This window comes from Eschrichtius robustus, chromosome 15 (assembly GCF_028021215.1).
Source record: "Eschrichtius robustus isolate mEscRob2 chromosome 15, mEscRob2.pri, whole genome shotgun sequence".
Classification (NCBI taxonomy): domain Eukaryota; kingdom Metazoa; phylum Chordata; class Mammalia; order Artiodactyla; family Eschrichtiidae; genus Eschrichtius; species Eschrichtius robustus.
In genome coordinates this window covers 46317993-46342629 of record NC_090838.1, presented here as the reverse complement: position 1 = coordinate 46342629, position 24637 = coordinate 46317993, and the positions used below count along the sequence as shown (strand labels likewise).

Sequence of the window (24637 nt, the reverse complement as noted above, 5' to 3'; positions counted from 1 at the left end):
TTAATCATGATTAAGTGTCTTCTACTCTGTTCGGTAATCTTTTTACCCTTTTAGTTCTTTTATTTAAAAAAAACCAAAGCCCCTACTCTTTTATCCCTCCCTTTTCCTTCACAGGCCTATCTACGGGGATGCCAAAAAGCGTAAGTAACTTGCTCACTATAGGGGTAAGGCAGCAACGATGCCCTCTCAATGCTCCCTTCAAGTCTGAGTCACCTTCGCCTTTTCTTCTATAGCCTCTGTCTGTAAAGAACCTTCCATTCAGACCAAGAACACTTCACAGGACTTGATTTTGAGACCCAACATGTCTCGCTTGGATCTGAACTCTAGGAAGCCTCTTCACAGAGCCTGCCAGCCACTGACAGACAGATCTGAGAAGCCTGGGGCGGGAGTCAGCCCAACCTGGCTCCTGGACACACTTCTCTTGCTGGCTTTCATCCTGATTTGCCTGGCTCCTCACTGCCTGCCTGTAGTTGGCCACACCAGCACTAACCAGGAAGAGCTTTTGTTTGCCCAGGCGAAAGATACGCAAACAAACGCAGGATCAGCCTGGAACCAGAAGCAAACGTCTTCAGGGGCTGTGCCCTTTCTCCTAATGTGACCACAAGAAGCCACTCTTACACCAGTTGCTGCCACAACGAATCTGCACCCAAACTGCTTCATGGTCCCGACACCAAAGGTTTAGAAATGGTGCATAAAACCAACAGAAACGCTCACAGAATCAACAATTCCGAGGCCATTCACTTGCACCCTGGGCTGCTGCTAGGAAAGGCTTCCTCATAAATTTGCTTCAACACTACAAAGTCTGTTCTTTGAAAACGATGTCAAGGAGGGTGATGCGGGTCATGGGAGCACCCCGGCTCTGCACATGGGTGAACCCCCAGGCACCATCCCTACTTTCCTCAGGATACTCACCCACCACACAGGAGGGGGTGGGGTTGAAAGCAAAAGGTGGTGAGACCTTTGATGTCACGCTTTATTAAGAGAAAAAAACCCAGTAAATCTCATAAAGCCCTTTGTAAGCAAGGAGCATATATTTGTTACACAACAGCCGAGACACTAAATTTCCTACTTTAAAAGCATTACCTATTTTCCTTCCAGTTACCTGAGTAACTAAGATCTGAAACGCTATGGCCATTCAATCTAAGGAGAAAAGAGGTTAAAAGGAAAGCAAATGGTAAAACTTTCCCCTGTACTCTGTACACACACACTAAACACAATAAAAGGCATTTATCCGAAGTGCAAAGGACATTCACATATTTGCGCTATTCATAAACAGCTACCCAAGAGAGATTTTTAAAAAAAGAGCTACATAAAAATCAGAGGCTTATAAACAAATCTGCTCTTTGCTGAACACATCATCCTACAGATAAAGCAGCATGCAATGCAGCACAATGAAATGGAGCTATGGAACTTGCTAGCTTATCAGCCCTCCATCAGCATTCTGGAATCAGAACCACAGTTATTATTTGTGGGCATTTACAAAGGTCATTTAAGAATATACTCATTCTCTGCAGAACAGAACACTGTGCAGATTGGAAAAGGATAGGAAAAAATGCTTTGATCACTGAATTAAGCTCAAAGCAAAGCACTGAACTCGCTATCCCTGTGCCACCACGTCTAGTTATACTGTCCTCCGGGGAAAAAAAAATCAATTTCAGAAAACAGGAGGTATGGTGGGAGGGAATAAAACAGAAAAGCAGTACCTTTTAAATCATTCATTTTTCAGGATATCACATTAAAGTAACAGTACAAAAATTATGATGCTCTTTGTATCGCTATCTATAACTGGGACTAGGTGGGCCCTGCTCATTCCCACGGCACCGCTGCGATAAATTTCCCCATCCAGGAAGTGTTTGTGGGGGGTTAGCAATGACGGCAGATTTCACAACCCAGCCCCCTCTAGCCTCTAACCCACGAAGAAGGGAGCGTGACAGCCAGACAACCTGGATTCTCTAGACCTTGAACAATACCAACAGCCAGCAATGGTATTAAGTCTGACCTCTGGGTGCTCTGTAAAAATCCACCAGCACAATAATAGATAGGTTTTCAAATGTTGGGCTGGTCCACACACAAGCTCCATTCTCAGGGGTTCTGGCTTAAAAGGGGTGTATTTTAATGAGGCTGAATGATGGAAAGTTTATAGTCACGAATAGTTATCTCTTAATAATAATATCACCCCTTTGCTTGTACTGCTACACTGAGGGTTTTGGAGCCCCAAACCTGACCTAAATTCCGTCACTATGTGGAAACTATATATGCTGATGTGGTACCCCCAGCAGATCCTATGGTTGTGCTAACTCTTAATGAGGTTCAAGGAGAGAAAGATAAACCAGGGAGACTTGGCCGAGCAGTCACAAAGAGACCTGCGAATCATCTCCAGGACAAAAAAGCCCGGTCAAAACCTTTGTGCATACTTCGAGGGGAAATCGTGCAGGGCTGAGCCCTCTGGGCGTGCCTAACAGTCACTGGTGTGTGTTAAGGAGGGGACTCCTTGTAACTAAGGATGCTAATTTGGAACAAGCGTTAACAAAGATCTAAAAATCTACTAAAACTATTTCCTGTGATTCAACTGGGAAGGACTATCGTTTTATCTGCTTACTTTTCCCACACATTTCTATTTTCGAATCCACACGTATGTAAATGGAAAATCGGGGGCTGGAAATTTCAACTGAGCTTCTCTCAAAGGTTCCTCCGACCTCTCACTTCCTGCTCATTTCCTGGCATTCTTTTTCCCAAATTTAGTCCAGGTTTCGCCATGTTCAGGTCAATGAATTTCATCTCAGTAATTTGTCCTTTAAGCAAGGGTATGGAATCCCACTGATTTCCCCAGCACAGCACTTCCAATATGTCTTGAGGTTAGAACAAGTCACTGGTGGTGCTTCAAGGGAAACATCAAGGTACTTCAGGGACCTTCGATCTGGGGAAGGCACAGCCCAGGCTGCAAACATCTCCTGACAACTTTCACTCCCTCCATTGCTGAAGGGTCACTTGGTATTCACTGCAGCACATCATGCAACTCTACACAGCTAACCTTGGAGCCCGTTACTCTTCCCTATGCCTTGTCTGGGGACGTGAATGCCTCTTCAAATGAGCATCCTATTCAAATGGGTTATTAATGCTCAGGTGTCACTTGAAGAGGCACTCCTGTCCTCAGCCTGTCTGGCTCCAGGCAAACCCCGAGAGACCTAGATCCATCAGTGTGGCCCTGAAAGCCAGCAGACCCTAAGCCACATAGTTGAGGGGCTTTCTTCCCTTCTCAAGGTTTAGCTACTAAAGCATATTTTAAGATTCACAGTAAGACAGCAGTTTAATGGACATGAAGGATCGCTTCTGTCACCGTCTCTCTGACTCAGCTGTTATTAGAGCCACATTTCTTTTAACACACAGCTATAAGTTTGCATGTGAGGGATTCGTGATGAGTCCAGTCATATTTTTAGCACATGACCTTGATCCTCTCCCCACCCCTCAAACTCCCCGTCCCCACGGTCCCTGCAGCTTCACTTGGATATTCTTCATCCCATTTCTGCCTCCAGTGGGATTTAAGTCTAATAAACCAGAGAGGACCGGGTCTCACTGTGGTTCTCTGGCAGACAGTGAAATAGGACGTGCTCATGATCTCACACATGTGAAGTCAGCTAGATGCTTTTTTCCAACTAGCTTGCAGAGAGATTGCATTTTTCTGGCTAACTTTAGTTTCCCCAGTTTGTTTATGCATGTATCAGGGGAGCATGAAATAGTTTGAGAATCATCAGATTAATACCACATGCTAAAACTCAAGAGCTTGAAATCAGGATTACTGCTCTTGGCATATCAGACAGACACCCGAGGAGCCTGAAAGATGGGTATTTCAAGGTCTTCAGTGAATAAGAAAGTCAGTTTGTATTTTTTTAAATCTTTCTTCTTACCTGGGTAGCCAACTGCAGTTCCTTTTAGTTCTTTCCTTCTGTACTATTAAATGTGCGTTATTGTAAATAGTTTAAAATATAATATTAGATGCTTTTAGGTTACGGAATACTTGAGAATGAGAATATCACTGTCTTTGACGATGGAAATGTTCTACATCTGCATTGTCCATGTGATATGGCAGCCACGAATCACAGCTGGCTACCGAGCACTTAAAATACAGCGAGTATGATGGAGGAACTACACTCTTAATTTCATTTGATTTAAAATGAGACAGCCACATGTAGCTAGTGTCTACTGCATTGGACAGCACAGTTCTAGACTACAATATTCTAGATTGTAATAACCTGGTTACTCTGAGTGGTAGCTTGTAGGCTGGAGAACTGACACTGCCCCACCTGCCAATTATATACGTGATATGAATTTCTGGCCTCAGTTAATTTTATAATTCCAAGGGCTCTTATGCCAAATGCTCGGCGGCTCTTGCGAGAAGAGAGGAAAGGAGGAGTTAAAAGGAGACGCACCTCCTGACAATCTTGCAGGAATTTCTGAAGATCCCTGTTGTCCTTCAGTCTCATCAGCAGCTCACTGGCTGCCTCACGATTCTTCCTATGTCTGTTACAAAGATAAGAAAAATAATTTTAAAAAGAGGAAGTAGGGAATCTTGAAATGCAGAATTTACAACTCGGCTTCTTTCCTGGGTCTCAATATATGCTGGAAACAGTTTGCCTACAGTTCTCAATCATGTCAAGGAGACAAGATAACCAAGAGAGTTTAGCATCCTCCAAATGAGTAAGCCACGGTACAAGAGACCATCACACCTGTCCCAGCCACACAACAGGCCAGGATGCAGGCAAAAGAGCTTCACAAATCTGGTGTTAGGGGAGAAAAACCCTGAGCATGTGCTGAGTTAAGGGTCTCCATTTTAGGAACTATGCGAGAATATGAAATTGATCTTTAAGAAACTCATACCTGGGTGACAGGCCATGTACATGGCTAAGAAAATGCATAAAACCATGTAACTGGCTTAAAGGAACCTTCCCTGATAATAAGATTCTCGTCAGGAGAAAAACTCACCCAAATCAACAATAAACCAAGAATGAAAATTTTTAGACCTGTGACATCACACACCTAACTCAATCCCACTCTTCATTAATAGATAAGGGTCACCAAGGTTTAAAGAAGTTAAAGCACAAAACCTTAACGGAAAAACTTAAAAGAACTGGAAGGAGCTGCTGAACTCGGGGAACAACAAGGGACGTGGAGTGCTCGCTCCCCAGCCCGGATGCTGGGCACAGGGCTTCTTGGCACACGCTGCGGGGGTGCCGGAACTCCCCTGCAAGCCTCCTTTACGCGCCGCCCAGGGGCCTCTCCACCAGACTGTGATGGAGAGCTATGTGAACGCTTTGAGTGCCATGGAAAGGGCTACCTTCACGTGGTTCTACTGCCATGGGGCAGAGCTTTACCACACTGAGAATCAAGAAGCATCACCCTAACACAGCTCCCCCATATTCCCAAGGGACCCAAGCGCCAGCCAGCCGAAGCGAAGGGTACGAAGAAGGGCAAAGGAAGAGTGCAAATGGGGAGGTTTGGTTTTTCATTCCAATTCCCAAAGCAATTTCTTGCTGCAGTGCCTGGGCAAGGTCTCTCGACCAGCCCTGCACGCCCCCCTGGCAGAGAGGAAGAAGAACACGACCTCTGATTCTCTACAACACCAAGAAAAGGCAGCTCAGGGAGCAGCACCTCATGCCAACTGGCTTTTAAAGAACCTTCTTCAAGAGCAAGAAAGACCTTACAGTGATGCATGTGTCACACAGGCCTGCAGTGGCTGCTGGCAACAAGGGACAGTGGCAGCACTGTAGCTACCATCTTGCCTGGGGACCAAAGGGAAACGCCCTCTGTTCCTACAGGTACCGGCGACTACAGAACACAGCAATAACATGAATGGAAATAATACTGTCAGGGAATTACTTGATACATAGGATGACTTTTTTTTTTTTTTTTTTCGGTTGAAAGGGGTTTCCATATCTTCAGGAAAAGGGGTCTTAATATGTTTATACCACTTAGGCAAAATGCAACAATAGAAAAGTACTTCTCATATAATGCTAAATGAAAAGAGTTTATGTACAGCCAATGATACAAAACTCCAAGGCACAAACTGGAAAAGCAAAAACTAAAATGGCATGTGCTAACGGTGAGATTAAAAAGTAGTAGTTTCCACCTCCCCTCCGAATTTTTAACATTGTAGCTTTTATAATAAAAAATAAAGGCCAAAGCCCCTTTACTTCATTGCTATCCTTTCTCAACGTTCAAAAGTTTTTTTTAAATGTTTTTTTAAAGATTGTTAGTGATTTCGGACTAAAGGAATTAGTCATCTAAAAATGTGGGTGGGGAAGGAATGTCAAGAAAATTTCTTCAAGTTCCCAACCCTCAAATTCCAGTCACTATTTGTAGGGGGGTTTAAGAGAAAGAAAGCAAATAAAGCAAACCTTCAGGAGGAAGGTAATTTGAGTTGGAGTTAAGTCACAAAATGCAAGAGTCCTGCCTTTAGCCAAAGGCCTTGAATGAAAGTTCCCATTCCCTTCCCCAGCGTCACACAAAAACGCTACGAAGGCAAGGAGTAATCAGAGACACGGGCAGTTAAACCAGGACATGCAACTTTGAAGCTCGTAGAAATAATAGGAGTAAAAATAACTTCAAACACTGAGAAAATTTACTAAGAGAGAAATACCACCGGACGGAATCTTGAATGTCTCTCTTATATAATCAAGACTCACACGTGCCCAGTAGACTTCTGCCTGGACAATTTTCCTCTTTCGGTGGGTGCATGAAGGAGGGAAAGGCCAAATGGTGATTTAAGGCCTCATGTCCAAACAACACAGATCAGGAGGGCATGAGGATGGCCTCTGAGTGATGTGCTCTGCGGAACGAAAAACAGCTACACAGGCAGCTGAGATGGCTGCTGCTTCAGAAAACCCTTGAGAGAAGTGAGCGTGGCTTAACTGTGCACTGGTGGTCACCAATGGTATTCACGGGAAGTGAAACTTGGGAAGGTCTTTCAAAGGGTGATCGTGGATTTAGTTATAGGGAAGGACCTTCTTAAACTTGGCCGTAGCTTTCCACACTCCTAAGAGTGCTCTTGGGGGCAAGGTTAAATCTCTTGCTTTCTTTCCATCTCTCACCACCTACCCCTATAATAAGACTCAAAAGCTCCTCACCACATGAGGCAGGTATTGGGCTTAACTGTGTTTCTTACGGAAAATAAAGAACCACAGGTACCTAAGTAAAGTGGGTTGGTGATTTTTAAGCTTTTTTTCCCACGTGAGATCAGGCCTGGCTTTATGAAACTGGGCACTTTTCCTTTTCTCCCAGGACTGCACTGGGGCTCGAATTTCCCTCTGAGCCAGGAAGCTCACCCGTTCACACCCACCCTGAGCAGGCTTGGACAGGAGGCTCCTTTCCATCCAGTCACAAGCCCTTTAAAGGACACTCACGCCCCCACCCACATCTGTTAAGAGTCAGTGTCTTTGTTCTAGTACTTCTTCTTCTCAACAAACTTCAGTGGTAATCGATGAGATTTCCGGAACGTAAGCAGGTTATGATGATTTTGCTTTCTACAAAAATAGCTTCACGGGAGCGTCAGAATGTTTCTGGACGGGGATCAGATCCGAAGAGTTAGATATTTACTTAGCTTGCGCCCTGACACCACCTGGAACTCAGATTTGTGTATTTTTTTTTTATAACAGACCAGTGTCCTCTGGGGTCAAGTTTCAGATCTTGAGGCCTCTGGGGATATTCAAGTGAAACCAGAATTCGGTTAACACGTGCTGAGGAAAATAAAAAAATGTAGTCCTCCTGAGGGCAGATCACTGGAAAGCCCCATCCCCCTTCCATCTCTCTTATGCTTATGGATAGTAGGGAATCTTCTTCCCAATGCTTTTTTAACAACAGAAATCCCCAGGAGGCCTTGGGACCCCACGGGCCCAGGCTCTCACTCAAGGACAAAAGGAAGGTTAAGCCAGCACTTGAGAGCTGCTGAAGCATTCTCTCACACCCAGGAGCCTCCCGTCTTGACAGAGTCAACTGCTTCCAACAAGCCCTTGCAGCTGCAGCATCAGGGGACGGATAAACACACTGAGGAAGCTGCCAGGCAGCTGCACGCCTGCCTGAACACAAGTGTCCCCAGTGGCCCGTCCTGCCTTCAGGAGACCAGCTGTGTGCACCTAACATGGAAGAACATGGTGTATCATGTTTACAAAACAACACGAGATTTAAAAGAAATCCTTTCTCCTCCAGGTTAAGCCTGTCTTGCCCAATCCTTGCTTCTCACACTCACTGAAGAAGGGCTTGGTGGAGGGATGTTTTTTTCTTTTTCGTAGCTGTTTTAAAAGCAACAGATACAAAATTATAATTAATATACCTTACATCCTATTCCATAGTACCACCCTGAGAGCATATGGTTTAGGATCTGAATCAGTGCAAAGGACAGACTGGTTAAAGCCAGGAGCTCAATCTTTACAGGGCAAGAGCAATTCTCCTCTCCACTGCACACTGTAAAACGTTCACCTGGCCCAGGGTCCCAGGAGACCCTCTCAGACATGGTAAGACGGTAAGTAAGGAAACGCTCTCAGGAAGAAGTTCTTCCTCTTCGCTGCACTTGAAGGCCAGAGGACCCTTGAGGAAGAGGTTGTTTCTCGATGACATCAGTCTCACAACAAGCCCTTAAATCTGGCCCAGGGCTCACTGGCACCGGAGAAGATCAGCTGGAGCAGAGGCTAGTGACCGACCCAGATGGGCCACACCCAGAGAGAAGTGGCCAGTCCAGAACCAAGCCAGGGCCCGCTCAGGTTGTGCTTCCAAACCAGATCTGCCCAGACCTCCTACTTCAGTAATAACCAAGGCAGAGTTAGGAGTCAGGGGTGAGGGTCTAACAGAGAACACTGGCCAGGGAGAAAAATCTTTTGGAACTGCAAATAAATAAATAAATAAATAAAAATAAAACAAGAGCATCTAATCTTGGAGAGGCCTTGGCAGAAAAGGAGGAAAAGAGTCTTGTTTCTTATTTTGAGAAAGATCCTATTACAGCATTACCCAAGCCAATTTTCCAAGAAAGGCCTGATGGTGTTCTCACTTTTGCCTCTGCCAGGTACTCAGGACAAGCCAACTTTGCCCTTCTTCCCTGTCCCCTCCTGAAAGGCCTCAGAGGAGCCTTGTGTGGATGAAGGTGAATGTGGGCTTGGCTGCGGAAGCGTCTGGCTTTCGGGGTCCCACTGGGTGACACGCTACGTGTCACCTCTCACAGGGCAAGGCTCACACCTCACCGCTACTCAGCACTCTGGCTCTCCTAAGTCTTTGGTTAAGAATTAGTCTGGCGTCTCAGGCTTTCTTTCTATTGTAGATTAAATTTTGCTAGGTGCCCACGTCCTGCCCACCGGGGGAATTTATACCCACAGCCCCAAAGACGTTGGCCAGTGTTTCAGACGTTTGACAGCCCCAGGGTGCATGACTCCCTTGAGAACCTCAGGATGCCGCACCTGTCATCGATAGAGTCCACCTTCTCCTGGATGCGGTCCGAACTGATGTTCCCATCGCTCACCAGCCTCCGGCCCGTCTCCACGACCGCATTGATCTTCTCCTCGTTGGCGTCCATGGTGGTCATGAAGTCCTCTTGTTTTTTAATAGCTGCTTCAGCTCCTTCCAAGGTGGTGGGCATTTCAGTATGGGCCAAAACATACTCCTTATTTAAAAAGGGAAAAACAAAATCAGAGCAGGATGAGAAATCATGAAATACAACTTGCTTTCAGAACAACAACAAAAAAGCACTCTTTCCTACATCCTGCATTTCCACGCAACATACTTTGCAACAATTGCTTCGTCACACTCATATGAAATTATCTATGGAGTCAGATAACACAAAAAGTTGGGCGGGGAAAAAAAATCCCAGTGGGACACCGCAAGTGACTAAATTTCCCTAAGTGGTTAAATGCTCTTATTTTTTTCCCAAAGAGAGTGAGGGAAGTGAACAAAGGTTTGTGCATCAGCCACAAGGGTCCACTCATGTGCCCATAAGGTGACAGCAACAGACTGTTCAAACCCAATCTTTTAAGAGGGATTATCAACCACAATGTTGGTGACCATCCTTAGCTCTTTCTCTTTCTCTAATCGCTAATGTCCTTGGGTCATTGGGTCAAGTCCCTGACCTTTCTAGAGCAACGAAGACAGAACCATTCAGAAAAAAAAAAAAGAAAAAAAAAAAAAAATCCCCTAAAATATTGGGTTGGCCAAAAAGTTCGTTTGGATTTTTCTGTAATCTTATGGAAAAACCCGAACTTTTTGGCCAACCCAATACTTTCTAGATTGAATTAACGCCTCTCAGAATGTCGCTAATTTAATGAACTGCTATGAGGACATACGTACTATGAACACACTAAGAGGTCCTCGACCGTAACTGCAGTGGAACTGTACCTTGCAAGGCAAGATAGCCCCTGTGGAAATCTTCAACTCTATTTCCTACGTTGTGATGGGTTTCAGTGCCTTAGATGTCAGGAAAAAAACAAATGTCTTTCCATCATTCTTCTCATTTCCCACAGGTGAGGTTTAAACCAGCAGCCCCGGCAGAAACGCTTCCAAAGGCAGCCAGGGCCTGCCCCGACAGGAAGGAAGCCAAGGCAAGGAGGGACGTTACCTGGTTGTTAAGGAAGGCTTCGGCCTGCTTGGTGTCCCGCAGGAACTGCTGGTAGGCGTGGGACTGGGAGAGAAGGTTCTGCCTGTTCTCCCACATCTTGTGGAGCTCATTCCACCCAGTGTCCAGGGCCTGCAGCCGCTGCCGCAAGAACATGTACTGGGCGTCGGTCTGGCCCTGGGTGACCATCTCACCCATGTCCCTCATCTTCTGGTAGTCCTCCTCATAGTTGTCGATCTCGTTTTTGATGTTCTCGTGCTGCGTGAGGAGCTTCTCGGCCTCGGTCAGGGTGTTGGGCATGTCCTCCGAGGCGATGGCCGTCTGGGTCCTGGAGAGCCAGGACTGGAAGTCGTCCAGGTCCCGCAGGAACTGCTGCAGCTTGCTGGCCTCTCCCAAGGAGGCCTCGCGGTTCTTCAGCGTGGTCTTCATCTCCTCCCACACGTCGCTGATCTCGGCCAGCCGAGACAGGATGGCCTGGGCCTGGTCGGGGTGCTCGGACTCCAGCTTCTCGGCCTCCTTCTGCAGGTCGCTCAGCTTTGCCTCGATGGCCACCAGGTCCCGCTCCATGCCGGTCAGCTTGCGCTGCAGGGCCATGACTCCCGCCAGGTCGTTGCCCAGGTCCTGGGTGGACTCAATGACCTTGGTCTTCTCCCGAATCCAGGACTTGGTTTCGTTGCACTCGAGGTGGTAGTTCTGGATGCTCAGGGCGGAGAGGAGAGCGTCCTTCTTCCGGTCCACCAGCTCCCTGAACTGACTCCACCTGTGGGCGCAGGGGCGGAGGAGAGAGCAGAGTGGGAGAGAGGCGGGAAGCTCACGGCTGGACAAGGAAATTAACAGTGATGGTCGAAGCTGCGGCTCCCCCTCCAACTCTGCTTTGACTACATGCGCTTTGGAAAATCATCTCCCTCAGTATATGGACACCAAATATCACCATCGAAACAGCTCAGAGACACACTATAATCGGGAAAGAGGCTGACAAGAGGGGGGACTTGTCAAAGGAGCTGCAAAGTCAGCAGTGACAACACATCTGTCCCCCAAAGAGTCACTTAATTCATGTCTGCAATGCACATTTTACTCATCTCCGAGCTGCACCTAATGAACGTTTCCCACACCCAAAGGCTTCAGAACCAAGGCCAGCTTGCCACCATGACCTACTCAAATGTATTTATTCAACAGAAAGATAAGACGGGGACAAAGGTCCACCTTGATAATCATGACTTTCATCCACCAATTACGTCTCAAACATGCTAAAACCCTCCCTGTTCCAGAAATCATTTTAAAAGACACAGGACAGGTGCCGCCTTGATGCTGTGATCCACCACGCTGGGCACAGGTCTCACACCCAGGCCCTCGCTTCCCACGTCGGGAGGGGCTGCCCCGAACGATGTCGCCCACCCCCCCTCCCCACAGAGACACTTCTTGAAAAACCAGGGTATGTCGAAAGGCAGATGCCGACATCATGACGTCAGCGCCACAGTGTCAGTGACCCTGTGCAGGAAATTCCTGACCGCGAGGCTCAGCAGGTGACCTCGCCATCCCGGCCCGGCACACAGGGAGCCGGCCCGCCGCCTGCCTCACGCTTACCTCGTGTTGAGCTTGTCCTGCTGGGCCTTGATCTCCTTCTCACTCGGGTGGCCGCTGTGCATCAGCTGCCGAGCGATCTGGTTCACCACCGCCACCCGGGAAGCCTGGTTGTTCATCTCTGGTTCTAGGCTCTCGAATCTGCAGAGGCAATTCAACAGGGGGGGTCACCGGCTCGGTCACCTCGGCTGCGAGGGCCGGGCGGGCCGGTGTCCCCGCAGCAGCCGCTCACCTGTGCTGGATGACCTCCAGGTCCTCCAGCTTCTCTGGGATCTGCATGTTGTTGAGCCACTGCTCCTTCTCGTCGATCCAGAGCTCGCAGGCGTCGGCCTCGCTGAACATCTTGTACAGGGCCAGGGTGTCCTGCAGCGCCTGCTTCCGCAGCCGCGTCAGCTCGGCCACCTCCTTGTAGCGCTCCTCGATGCCTGCCAGTCGGCCCTGCACGTCGGGAGACTCGGCGTGCTCCTGGGGGAGGGCGCCGGCCTGCTCGTGCAGCGAGTCGATGGTGGGCCGGTAGTTGGCGATCTCCTCTGCCACGTCCTTGTGCTTCTTGACCAGGGACTGGGTGGAGTACTCGTCGTGGCCCACGTCGCTGCTGGAGACGATCTTGAGGATGTCCAGCATCCAGGCGTCAATGTCGTCGGCGTCCGCCTGGAACTGATGCAGCAGCGAGGCCTCCTCCAGGCGCTTCTTGCGGATGGCCGAGAGCTGCTCCAGGTGGGCCCACTGCTCGCGAATGTAGGCGATCCGCTCCCGGATCTTCTCCGACCCGAAGTGCTCCTCGGCGATCATGTCTTCGCCCTCCTTGATGGCCTGCTCGAAGTGGCCGCTGCGGCCGCTCATCTCGTCCTCGAACGCCCGGTGCTTGCTGAGCAGCCGCACGACGCTGGTGAGGTCCTTGCCATAGTCGTCGGAGGACAGGATCTTCTCCTTCTCCCGGATCCAGCCTTCCTCCTCGGCCATCTCCCAGAAGAACTTCCAGAGGCGACGGGACTCTTCCAGGCGGGCCCGGCGCTCGGCCGCCAGCTGGCAAAGCTCTTGGTAACAGAACTCCATGTGGGCCACGCGGTCTCGGATCACCTGGGGGTCGCAGGGCTTGTAACCTGTTTAACGCCAAGGCGGGCACGTGGGTGTGACAGCGGCAGCACAGGCTCCTGCGCGTTTGCAGGCAGTCGGCTACACCCCCGTTCTCCCTCCTAGATCACCAGTTTACACTAAGTGCAGGGCCACGTGATGGGGCAATGGAGCACCTTCTAGGATCTTGACTGGATGAGGAGGGACAGGCAAGGATAACTGCTTCTTTTTTTTTTTTTTTTTTTTTTTGCCCCAAGCGTTATTCTTTTTTTGATCACTTAGGAACCAAAAATAGCAGGTAAATTTAAGAAAGAAGGCAGCTGCATTTAATTGTTTCTAAAACAGAACAAAACCAAATCCTTCCAAACATCCTTTAAACAAAGATATGCACAGCCAGGTGTGAAAGCCATGAGGTGTCTGAGAGACACACCAGGCTATCGGTGTGCAGAGTGTGGTCTGGCAGATTTCAGTGGCCAACATCAAGCCATTAAAAGCCAAGCAGCACTCGAGTGCTGAAGGAAAAGACAGGTCCAAGTCAGAATAGCAAGACAGAGTTAAAATGTAATGGAAGGCCACCCTACTGCATCTCATTATACCCACGACACGGCCCACTGGGAACCCACACTAGCAAGGTAACTTTAAAGGTCCCACTGCCACACATAACCGATCTACATCTCTGGAGATGGACTTTTGGTGACGAGGGGGTAACATCTCGAACGGTCTGTCTTTACCTTCCCCGTCTGTTGCAAACTTCTGGGCGGAGGCATTGACACCTCTCACCCGCTCTGCCTGGATGCCAATGTCCGCTTCAACCAGGGCGTGCTTCTGTAACAGGTCTTCCACGCCGAGCAAGTGTTTGCCATAGTCTTGAGACAATAATAGCACCTGCGCGCAAGAGGCAACAAAAAAGACATCCATGAATACAACCTTGACGTCAGCGTCTCATAATCTTTGGACAGGATGGGAGCCAGCAACCAAGCTGCACGCTCCCTCCAGCCAGCCATCCTCCCCATATCTTTAGGGGAAGATGATGGCATGCAAACCAGAGCAAAACAAACCCAAAAGCCTGTAGCAGGAGAGACATTATAAACTAATGACCATCTACCTTGGAATAAGAAGTCAAACCTATACTAAAAAGTAAAGAATAGAAAAAAGAAAAAAGAAAAAAGAAAAAAAAAAAAAAAAAAAGGAGGAACCTGTATGAAATATAAACCGAGCCTCCAAGAAGGAAGTGCCTGCAATAACAACCATTCAAGAAGATAAGATAAAGGTAACAGAGCTGTTTCATGTCAAGGTTTAAAGAAGTCTCCTAGAAGTTGCTGACCCCTTAACTGGATGCTCTCCTCACCTGCAAGCTCACTGGTACACCTCTGCGATACTTACACACTCAACGGGAGAAACACCTAGTTGAAAAGCTTACAAACTATATCTCTAACCAAATCTCTAACAGGGTCAGGTGACTGTCACGCTTAGGAGGTCCCGAGCAACATCTCTGGTTTAAGTTTGGACCCACTAATATTTTCTTTCATTTTTTCCATCAGCCCAATTTGGGGCTCTCATCACACATCCTCTCCAGATGGAATTTCTGCTTCATTCTTACTTATGAGGACGTCTCTGGCCCAATCTGAATTATAAAGTGCATGACGAATTCTAAAATGAAAAGCACATCTCTGCTAGATTTTATGAACATTTCTATTTTAAGAGGTCAAGACAGACCATACATGAGAACATCATAAACCTGGGACAATAAAGAGGGAAAACTCATGGTATGAAGTGACCTTGCTCCCCCTGCCAGGAACAGTTCAAGAGGTAAGCAAAAGACAAGGGCTTACATCCCAGGAAGGAAACCCCTCGCATGAGGTCAAGCTGGGGAACACAGCGTGTTGAGATAAAGGAGGCTTCACGGCACGGCCTGAAATCTGCCCTGTTCTGTCCTAGCTATGTGGCTAAAGGCCTGTCAGCTGGAGAACTGCTTGACACGGATGAGCTTTCCTAAGAGGCTTGCATCAGAAGACACAGACAGGCACAGGACTACGGCACAACGGCAGGTCTCTTCCTGGGTTGGGGGGAAAGCTGGGAACACCATGCCCAGAGCTGTCAGTAAAGGAAGGGGAGGCACAAATCGGCACTGGCAGCCCTCTCCAACCAGCACGCCGTCCTGTGATACATACACATATCTTGTGCTTAATTCTCGCTATAACCGGATGAGGTAGATGAGGCAGATGGTAAGTAAGCTCTCCGCTTACAGGTGAAGGAAGGAGGCTCAAGGAGATCGGGAAGCTCTGGCGCTCACCATCTGAACGCTGGCTGCCTGGTTCCCGGGATGCGTTCTGTCCACACTGCCTACTACTCTTCCGTACCACCCGCCTGGCCTCTCCCCAAAGAAGAGCCACTCACACACAGACCAACGAGACGGAAAGGCAGCCCCAACTCTAAAAAGTTAAAACCACAGAAGACCACAATTTGATTGACCCCCTACCAGGGGATATAACCTAAATTAGACCTGAGTCACAGCGGCAGCCCTCCAGCTATGGAACTGACCTCTGTCACAACTTCTTCTCACTTCACGTCTCATTTAACTTGTGAGCTAACAACCTTCCCGTGGGTGACATGGCCCTTCTCTGGCTATAAGTGAGCGATCAGACCAGGGGCATGGCTGTGTGTTGGGGGGTTAGTGGGCGGGTCCCAGATGAGAGAGGCCTGACTGGATGGGCTCTGGCCTCCATGCTGGCACGTTTTACCTTCATTTCATCCATCCAGTCCATAATGTAGAGCATTTCCTGGAATATCTTCTGCAGCCCCAGGTTCATCTCGAGGCGCTGCCGCCGGGCCCTGAGCAGCTCCAGCAGGTACTCCCAGAGCCGGATGACGTTGTCCTTCCTCGCCGCGATGCGCTTGATGTCGTGGTAGTTCTCCGCTTCCAGCTCCCTGGCCACGGCCACCACGGCCTGCACGCGCTCCTCGTACGCGGCAATGTCCGTCTCAATGGCCTCGTGCTTCTTCGTGGCAGCCTCGACGGCAGGAAGGTCAAATCCAAAGTTGTCCTAAGAGAAAGGGAACAAAAAGAAAAGAAGCACAAAATTCAAAAGCCATCCAATTTGGAACAAAGGAACAGAAAACGGAGGTGGAGTCCTGGGCACACCCCTTAATCTTGGCGGGGGCGGGGGGAGGGTGTCCCAAAGCCAAACACTGACTCCCGAGTCACGACCCCCACTGGTCTCCGCCTTCCTGGGGGCCCTTAGAACTGTGCTTGGGCTCAAATGCTGCCCCCAAAGCAAACCAGCAACTTCTCACTTTACAGAGGGGTGCAGCACATAGGTAGCACCCGGCTTACGAGACTGGAGCAGGCGATGGCTTTGGTTAAGCCAAGAAGAAAAGAAGCCACTTACTTATTTCATGGCCAGTCTAGCTGCCTTGAAGGCCAAAGACTGGGAGAAGGAGACAAATTTTTAAATATGAACGGTTCACACACACTCACTGGCTCTAAACAAACTTTGTTTGAACTACTTCCAGATCTATAAAAAGTCAGATAAATAGAAGAGAAAATATATTAGAAATTATAAACATCCTCTTCATGGGAAGTGGGTGAGATGACTTGACAGCTGCTGCAGGACACTGGATGTTGACAAACAGCTGTCCTAAGGCCCCTGAGCGTGGGCTAGGTTCTAGCGGACCCCGGGAGCAGTTTTCTTGAACACTGTTCTAGAGCAGGACCTGGGACACCAGACGCTGGTTCTCGCTCAGCCAGGTCTCCCTCATAGCTGCCTTGCGGTCGAATCTGCGGGCAAGCTGTTCCAGTTTCTCCTGTCTTATGAGCTCGTTCCGCAGGGCCAGTTCTCGCTCGTGTTCCGCTTTTTCCAGTCTTTCCCAGGCCTACAGAGATGAAAGAGAACAGTTTCCTGCTACGTTCAAGGAACAATCCTAGGCTGCAGTTAACAGCCAGTGCTTCTCAAAAAGACCTGAGAACTTGAAAGGGAAATCCCATTCCCAACCTCACTGACTCTTAAGCCTTGGGAAAAAAATCATTTTCTCTCAGTTGAGCCCCATGGGAACACTCTCCCCTATCTAAATCTAAAGATCCTATGTCACATCTGGGAAACAAAACAGTGTAGATATGGAGCAATGTAGCTAAGTTACAAAGACCTTAACTTTAAGTGAGAGGAAGCAAAGTATCTTCAACAGCTCTGATGTAAAAAAGATAAATGACATCTTCTAAGAAATCATACTATGAATCTCTCATTCACCCCACTCTGAAGTCACTTATTTTTAATTCACATATCTGAGTATTTTTTTTCCAAAATACTCACCAATTAAATTCATTCCTATGAAATATATCTTACTTCACATTAAAAAAAAAATTCCACTTAAAAGAATCTAAATGTGTACAACTGACCACAGTTCTAGATTTTTCAGATTTCTGCTTGGAAATAATGCCCACCATGAAATTCTATAATTGCAGATATAACAGGCATGGAAACAAATTTTTTGACAGCTTCTCTGACGGAAGGAGTCAAAATCCTAAGCTCTAACCTCTAGGGATTCCAGATACATGCAATAAGGTTTTGAATTCTCCCTTTTGCAATTTAAAGATGTTTGAGCCAATTGCCTGGGACAAATGACAGGTAAACTGATTATGTATCTGAGTGACAAGGTAAGCAGGCTGAACCTGGTTTGATAAAATCTAACACACACACACACATACACCGCCAGCCACCTGCCCCCAAACCACCACAAGCACTCCCTTGACCCTCAGCACTACGTGAGCAATGACTGCCGCTTATCAACTCGGCAGGCCAGGAAGGAAGCCTTTCAAGATCTCTTAGCAATCAAGACCCACTGATAGAACCTGAAAACCTACAGGAGGCTGGCGCCCACACCGGAGGACAGGGCCCACGAAGGAGGCCAGACGGATCGGTTTTACCTTGTTAATGTCAGAGATGAGTTTCCCCTCCCGGGGCATGTAGACCTTCTGGTTATTGGCCCTCATCTTGCTCTGAATAGTGAAAAGCAGGACTTCCAAGTTCCCCTTCTCAGTAAATCTAAGCAGAGAAAACCAGCCATAAACATTATACTATATTTTGTTCTTTCAAAAGGAAAAACGCATCTGCTTCTAGAGAAAAAAATAAAATAAAAAAACACACTTCGGGGCTTCCCTGGTGGCGCAGTGGTTGAGAGTCTGCCTGCCGATGCAGGGGACACGGGTTCGAGCCCTGGTCCGGGAAGATCCCACATGCCGCGGAGCAACTAAGCCCGTGCGCCACAACTACTGAGCCTGTGCGTCTGGAGCTGTGCTCCGCAACGAGAGGCTGCGGCAGTGAGAGGCCTGCGCACCGCGATTAGGAGTGGCCCCCGCTTGCCACAACTGGAGAAAGCCCTCACACAGAAACGAAGAAGCAACACAGTCAATAAATAAATAAATAAATAAACACACTTCTTGCAGCCTCACAATTTTAAAAGGTATTTATCTCCAGTCTGACTTTTACGTGAAACGCGTGCGTGTTAGAGCAGTGGGTTAGTTTTTGGGTACTGAAGACCTCAGTATGTACCAAACTGTGGGGTTTTTCTTGTGGTTCGTTGTTGTTGCTGAGATTTACAGTCAGGGGCACAGAATGCTACTCTTTTGTTAATCAACTCAATCAAGATTTAGACCCCAAGCCCTGGACGATGAACTGGCTTCATTCGGAGAGCACAGCTGAATGCATTCAACAAGGATCATTTCAAACGCCCACCTAGGGTCACTGTCAATGGGTTGTGGAGACCTCAGCCAGGAATTCACAACTGAGTGAAGTTTTCAGAAAAAGGAGGGATGACTCTTGTCATAATAAGCAAGAGATAAGGGCCACAATATTTACTGGACAACTACGTATCTTTAAAATATGTGAAAAATCAGACTTCTGGGGGCAGCAAAACCTGATCTGAACGGATATGAAACTATTGTTTTTTTAATTCACACAATGTGAATAATTACATGTTTTGCTACAGATATGTGAGGAGGCCTGATATGAGTTAACTGCCTCAGAACCACCTGGCATGTACCCTGTTACTTCTCTAAAATCCAGAAACGATGGAATTCTGAAACACATTAGGCACAAGAGCTTTGGATAAGGAACTGGGGACCTGCACCGTTTCTTGGGACTCTCACGTATCACACGTACCAGTGGCACATTTCTGCTGGAAAGGGCTCACAGAGGGTATAATTTGGAATACATCTCGGCAACACAGGCTCAGATTAAAAGGAGGAGGACAGGCCGCTGGCGAGAGGCATTCATTGAGAGATGAGACCATGCCAAGTCAGAAAACAGGGGTCTGCGGCTGCAATCACCTCTCTCCCCATAAGAAGGGCAATGCATTACACTCTGCATCTTACTTGGGCGGCTTTTCCACAGTGCGGTAGGTGTTGAAGGCCTGAAGCTGTTGTTGAACCCCAACCAGCGAGTTGGCAAATTTGCGATTGTTCAAAATAATGATGGTTTGTTCAATCCACTCCAGAAGGTCAGAGGCAAGGGATTCATACTTTTCAATCATTTTTTCTGTTTCAATAGCATTGTCAAGCACCTGTAAACAAGAGTCAGAAAAATGGAAAAACAAGATCGTATCCCTACGTAAGAGAGACATGACTGCAGCCCTATGGGAGCCCGCACACACTTCAGCACTGGCTCTGAAACGGTTCTATGAGACTTAGGCACAAGAGTTTTTAAAACTCCAAGAACCATGTGCTAATAAGCACTCAGACCGTGGCTATCATTTGTGAGCAATGACAACTTAACTCAACTGTAATTGGTTCTGTAACCTCCCTACCCCCAGGCAAAGGGTTTCAGATCCTGAATGACTCCTGATACCTCAGCTCTGAAATCCCTAGAGGAACAAAAAGGGCTCTATTTCGCTTGGTCCTGTCCCATGAATGCCCATGAATTTTCCATTCCATTGCACTGAGAAGACAATGTCATCTGATCTGCTGTGTTTTGAAATATATGGCAGGGGAACATCAGCCAAACAAAAAAATTTAAAAAGTGTAATACTGATGAGGCCTTTCCAAGCGTGGTTAAGTAGAATTTTCACGTCCATGACATCAGGTAACTCAATCAGATTTTCAATACCCAATTTTCTGGCAACGTTGAGGGGAGGGGTGTTTCTGGGTCTGAGATCCCCCTGAAATCCCTTCCTCAGTATTTTAGCCACCCACCACTCCTGCCTCCTGTTACTCTTTGGGATCGAGAGGCTGCTGCCCACTTCCCTGCCGTGTGGAGAACCTGCCACGAACTCCCAATAGCTAAACGTCTGAGTGCGTGGTGGCGGCACATTAAGATGCGAACCTTAATTACGTCTCACAACTTACAAAAGTGGTGTGAGCTCACCTTTCCAATTCGTTTTCCTTCAACAGCCAAGGCCTTCATCTTTGAGAAGTAGTGGTAATAAGTCACCACGTAAGTGATAATGGACTTCTCATCGGGGTGGTCCACACTGATATCTGCAACCCAGAGAAGATTCTGTTCAGTACTCTGCTCACGGCACCGCCACCCAGGCAGCAGGAACAACCCGGAACAGCTGCTCAGCACTGCACAGGCCTGTATCTTCATTTTTTGGGCTGAGAGTTCTGCCATCAGTGTGTTAATTATAAAGTTAACTAACAGGGATGAAATCACCTCCCTGGCTCTTTTATTATATGAACATTCATAAGTGCCTTCTACTGCAATAAGGACATAAAAGTCTTTTTTTTTTTTTTTAACATCTTTATTGAAGTATAATTGCTTTACAATGGTGTGTTAGTTGCTGCTGTATAACAAAGTGAATCAGCTATATGTGTACGTATATGCCCATATCTCCTCCCTCTTGGGTCTCCCTCTTACCCTCCCTATCCTACCCCTCTAGGTGGACACAAAGCACCGAGCTGATCTCCCTGTGCTATGCGGCTGCTTCCCACCAGCTATCTGTTTTACATTTGGTACTGTATATATGTCCATGCCACTCTCTCACTTCGTCCCAGCTTACCCTTCCCCCTCCCCGTGTCCTCAAGTCCATTCTCTATATCTGCGTCTTTATTCCTGTCCTGCTCCTAGGTTCATCAGAACCACTTTTTTTTTTTTTTTTTTTTTTTTAGATTCCATATGTATGTGTTAGCATACAGTATCTGTTTTTCTCTTTCGGACTTACTTCACTCTGTATGACAGAAGGACATAAAAGTCTTAACAGACATGATCCTTTCTCTAGAGGATCCCAGACTACTGAGATGACAAAATATATACAAAACTACTACACAGAAATGAAGAACATAGTAAGAACTGAGTCAGATATCTCAGTGATGTGGTTACCACCCAGACACACCACATTCACCTCCCTGCCTCCCCGACCCCTAAGCTGGTCTGTGTTTCTCTGTGGTCCTTATTTCTGCCAGTGGCACCAGAATCTTTCCCGGCCACTGAGTCCATGGACATCTTTATCTCTTTGTTACCCATATCCAGTTAGTCACCGGGTCTGAGACCTGATGATTCTATTTATGGAATCCTTACTGTCACTCTCGGGTCCAGCTCTCACGGTCACATAACCAGACCTGAAGCAATGGCTTCCTCACTGGGTCTCCCTGCTACTCGATTCACTTTACACACTGTGCCTGGCTGATCTTCCAGAAGCACAGCTGTGAAGCACAGCTCCCTCCAAGCCCAAATATCTCAGAAGTGCCCTGCAGTCTGAAAAATAAAGTATAAACCCCAAAGGCCTCTACAATTTGCCCTTTCTTTCCCTCCTTCCCTTCCTTCCATCTATCCATCGAATATTTATCAAGCTTCCTCTAAGTGCCAAATGCCATTCTAGACATTTCTCATTCTATAGCCTACTGGTTCTTCTAAGGCACTATAGATCTAAACCAAACTGGACTATTTACCACCCCTCAATTCCCAATATTCCTTCCGGTTACAGCCTCCCTTTATCCGAAAGGGCCTTCCCCAGCACACCACCTTCTTCCTACCCTTCAGGTCCAGCTCAGAAGCCACCACTCCAACACAGCCATTTCCGATCCCTACAGCTGGAATGACTGTCTCCTCTGTTCCCTAAAGGGCTTTGTTTATGGTTTGCTTTCTGCCAGGTCCTATGATTACTTATGCACATTTCATTAGTCTTACAAGACTGAGTTTCCAAGGCAGGAACCCAGTCCTGGGAAGCCCTGGGCCACCGTGCCTCCCCACCTCCTAACGTGCTGTCTATATACAGGGTGGGTGGTCAATAAATATTTATCGAGGGAGGGAGCAAATGAATGAAGGTGGTCAGTCTTCGGGGTATGGCAATGTTGAGGGAAGTACTCAACTCAGGATAGACGGAGGAGAGAACACACAGATGGCTCTTTGTTGACGTATGGGGCTCTTTTTTCAATGTGCATCCGCACACGCGCCTTCACTTCTATCCTCCTGGCAGCCCTGTGTGAGGCAGGTTGTTTCTCTTGTTTTAAAGACTTGACTACCAGGGCACAGGGCGGGAAAGCTCCCTGCCCAGAGTCACTGAGGCAGCTGATGGCAGTGGGGGCCACAGCTACTGTTCCCACCCCAGGGCCCCTGTGGCCAACTCCTGTGTCTGTTTGGCCCCATCAAAGTGGGCCCCGTGGATACAGAATTGGAGGAAGGCCAGGAAAAAATGCCATCCCTGTATGCAATTTAATAAACACAAAATGTTGACATAACTGGGAAAGAGTGAGCAAGCAAAACCTTTTTTAACTTGTTTACAATTTTATTTTAACTGATGCTCTCTGGGGCACCGGACAACTAACAGCAGCTAAGGACAACTAATAATCAAGATCAAACCCACAGAATAAGTGACATCGACTGCTTTTTTTTAGCTCCTTGTCTTCGAATGATCTGGGGAACATCAATCCCCTTTTCATAGTGGGTGGTGATTAGCAAGAGTAACTAATGAGCAACTTATTAAATTTCTTTTTGTCATAGTGATTAAAAAAAAAAAGATTCTTTATCTAAGCACAAAGAGCCCGGGCTCAGGGAGGATGCCTTTCCAGAGTAAGGCAGGGGTTAAGCACAAAGATTTATCACAGTCCAAGGAATTTTAGTTTTGTGTTTATATTGAGAAATCATTTAATGGGCTAGCACAAAGATAATTTTATCTCAGCTTCCTGTAGTGAAACTATCAGTGCATCTGATGCACTGGAAAATAGCAAGACGCCTGCCTGGCAGCCTCACGACCTCGATCTGCCCTTGGGGAGTTCAACTTCCTGTTCTATATTTATAAGAACTTTAAACTTTCACTCACATACAGTTTTTTCTCTCTAATATCTGCTAACAGCTGAGAGGGTCTAAAAAGCTCCAGCCCTACAAACAAATCCTCTTACGTTTTAAATGCTTCTCGACATCAGAGAACGTTCCTGTGATAGCTCATGCTAAGATGAAGCCTACAGTTAGGATTTTGGTAAGCAAGGGATTTACAACCTATGGGACTGTCCCACACAGGTCTGCTCCATGTCACCTGCAGTCAGTCTTCAGGGTCTTGCTGCAGGGATCCGCAGAGCAGAGAGGTTGGTTCCGTGCAGAGACTGGGCCGCCAAGCAGCCAGCCACAAGGAGGGACTGCACGTGTTACTCCTTCTGCCACCCACACGTTCTGGGTGCACCTTCCTCACTGAAGCTCTTCTTGCTCAGGAGCAAACACTGCACAGTCTCCTAAGGAGGCCCCTGCCCCTATCTCTACCCAGGCCAAACCACGCTCTTGCCACCGTGGGATGAACACCAGTCAACAAGCATGTATGAGAGCCTAAGGCAGGTTCTCTTCCTTGAGCACAGAGGCTAAGGGGCTTCAATGACTCCCCACTGCCTGCTGAATAACCTCTAAAGATTGTCACCTGTTGGGCCCCCACCCACCTTTCCAGTTGTATTTTTCCCAACATCACGCTAACACCACCTCCAATAAACTGTTAGTCCCCAGTCACACCTTCCTCTTTACTGGTTCCTTTGCTCACACAAATCCCTCTGCCTGCCCTGCCCTCTCCTCTGGCACATGTTTAAATCATACTCATCTTTCAAGGCCTTTTCAGATGTAATCCTTTACACAAATCCTCAAGTAACTCCCACACCAAAATTAAACTCCTCTTCCTTAGATAATTCCCAAAGCACACTGTACGAATACAACAAACTGACACAAAGCAGATTTTATATTTACCCCTCAGTGCTAGAGATACTGACAGTCCCACCTTTTACCCCTTGAGTCCTTACCTTCGGGGTCCAACAGTTTAGTGAGGCCGAGGTGCTGCTCTGCAAGGTTAAATGCATTCTGCAGATTGTAGTGTGCATTGGACTTCTTTAGCTTGTCAAAATCTATCAGGTCAGGCCTGTGTAGAACAACAGTGGAACACAACAAAAACTGTGGCTTGAAAACACACCGTGTGACCAGTGGGACTCGATTACTA

General features: G+C 47.5%; 1 protein-coding gene across 4 annotated transcripts in view; it reads right to left on the bottom strand.

Moving 5' to 3' along the window:
* SPTBN1 (spectrin beta, non-erythrocytic 1) overlaps positions 1-24637 on the bottom strand; it is a 194882-nt gene that overhangs the window by 27373 nt on the left and 142872 nt on the right. For all 4 annotated transcript variants that reach the window (XM_068563956.1, XM_068563953.1, XM_068563954.1 and 1 more), the window contains 12 exons: positions 24444-24559; positions 20596-20708; positions 19608-19795; positions 18162-18279; positions 16955-17113; positions 15982-16284; positions 13972-14125; positions 12399-13269; positions 12170-12307; positions 10589-11345; positions 9438-9640; positions 4428-4518 (listed from right to left, as the gene is read on the bottom strand). In XM_068563956.1, coding sequence (XP_068420057.1) covers positions 4428-4518; positions 9438-9640; positions 10589-11345; positions 12170-12307; positions 12399-13269; positions 13972-14125; positions 15982-16284; positions 16955-17113; positions 18162-18279; positions 19608-19795; positions 20596-20708; positions 24444-24559 — 3211 coding nt within the window. The remainder of the gene's footprint in view (positions 1-4427; positions 4519-9437; positions 9641-10588; positions 11346-12169; positions 12308-12398; positions 13270-13971; positions 14126-15981; positions 16285-16954; positions 17114-18161; positions 18280-19607; positions 19796-20595; positions 20709-24443; positions 24560-24637) is intronic.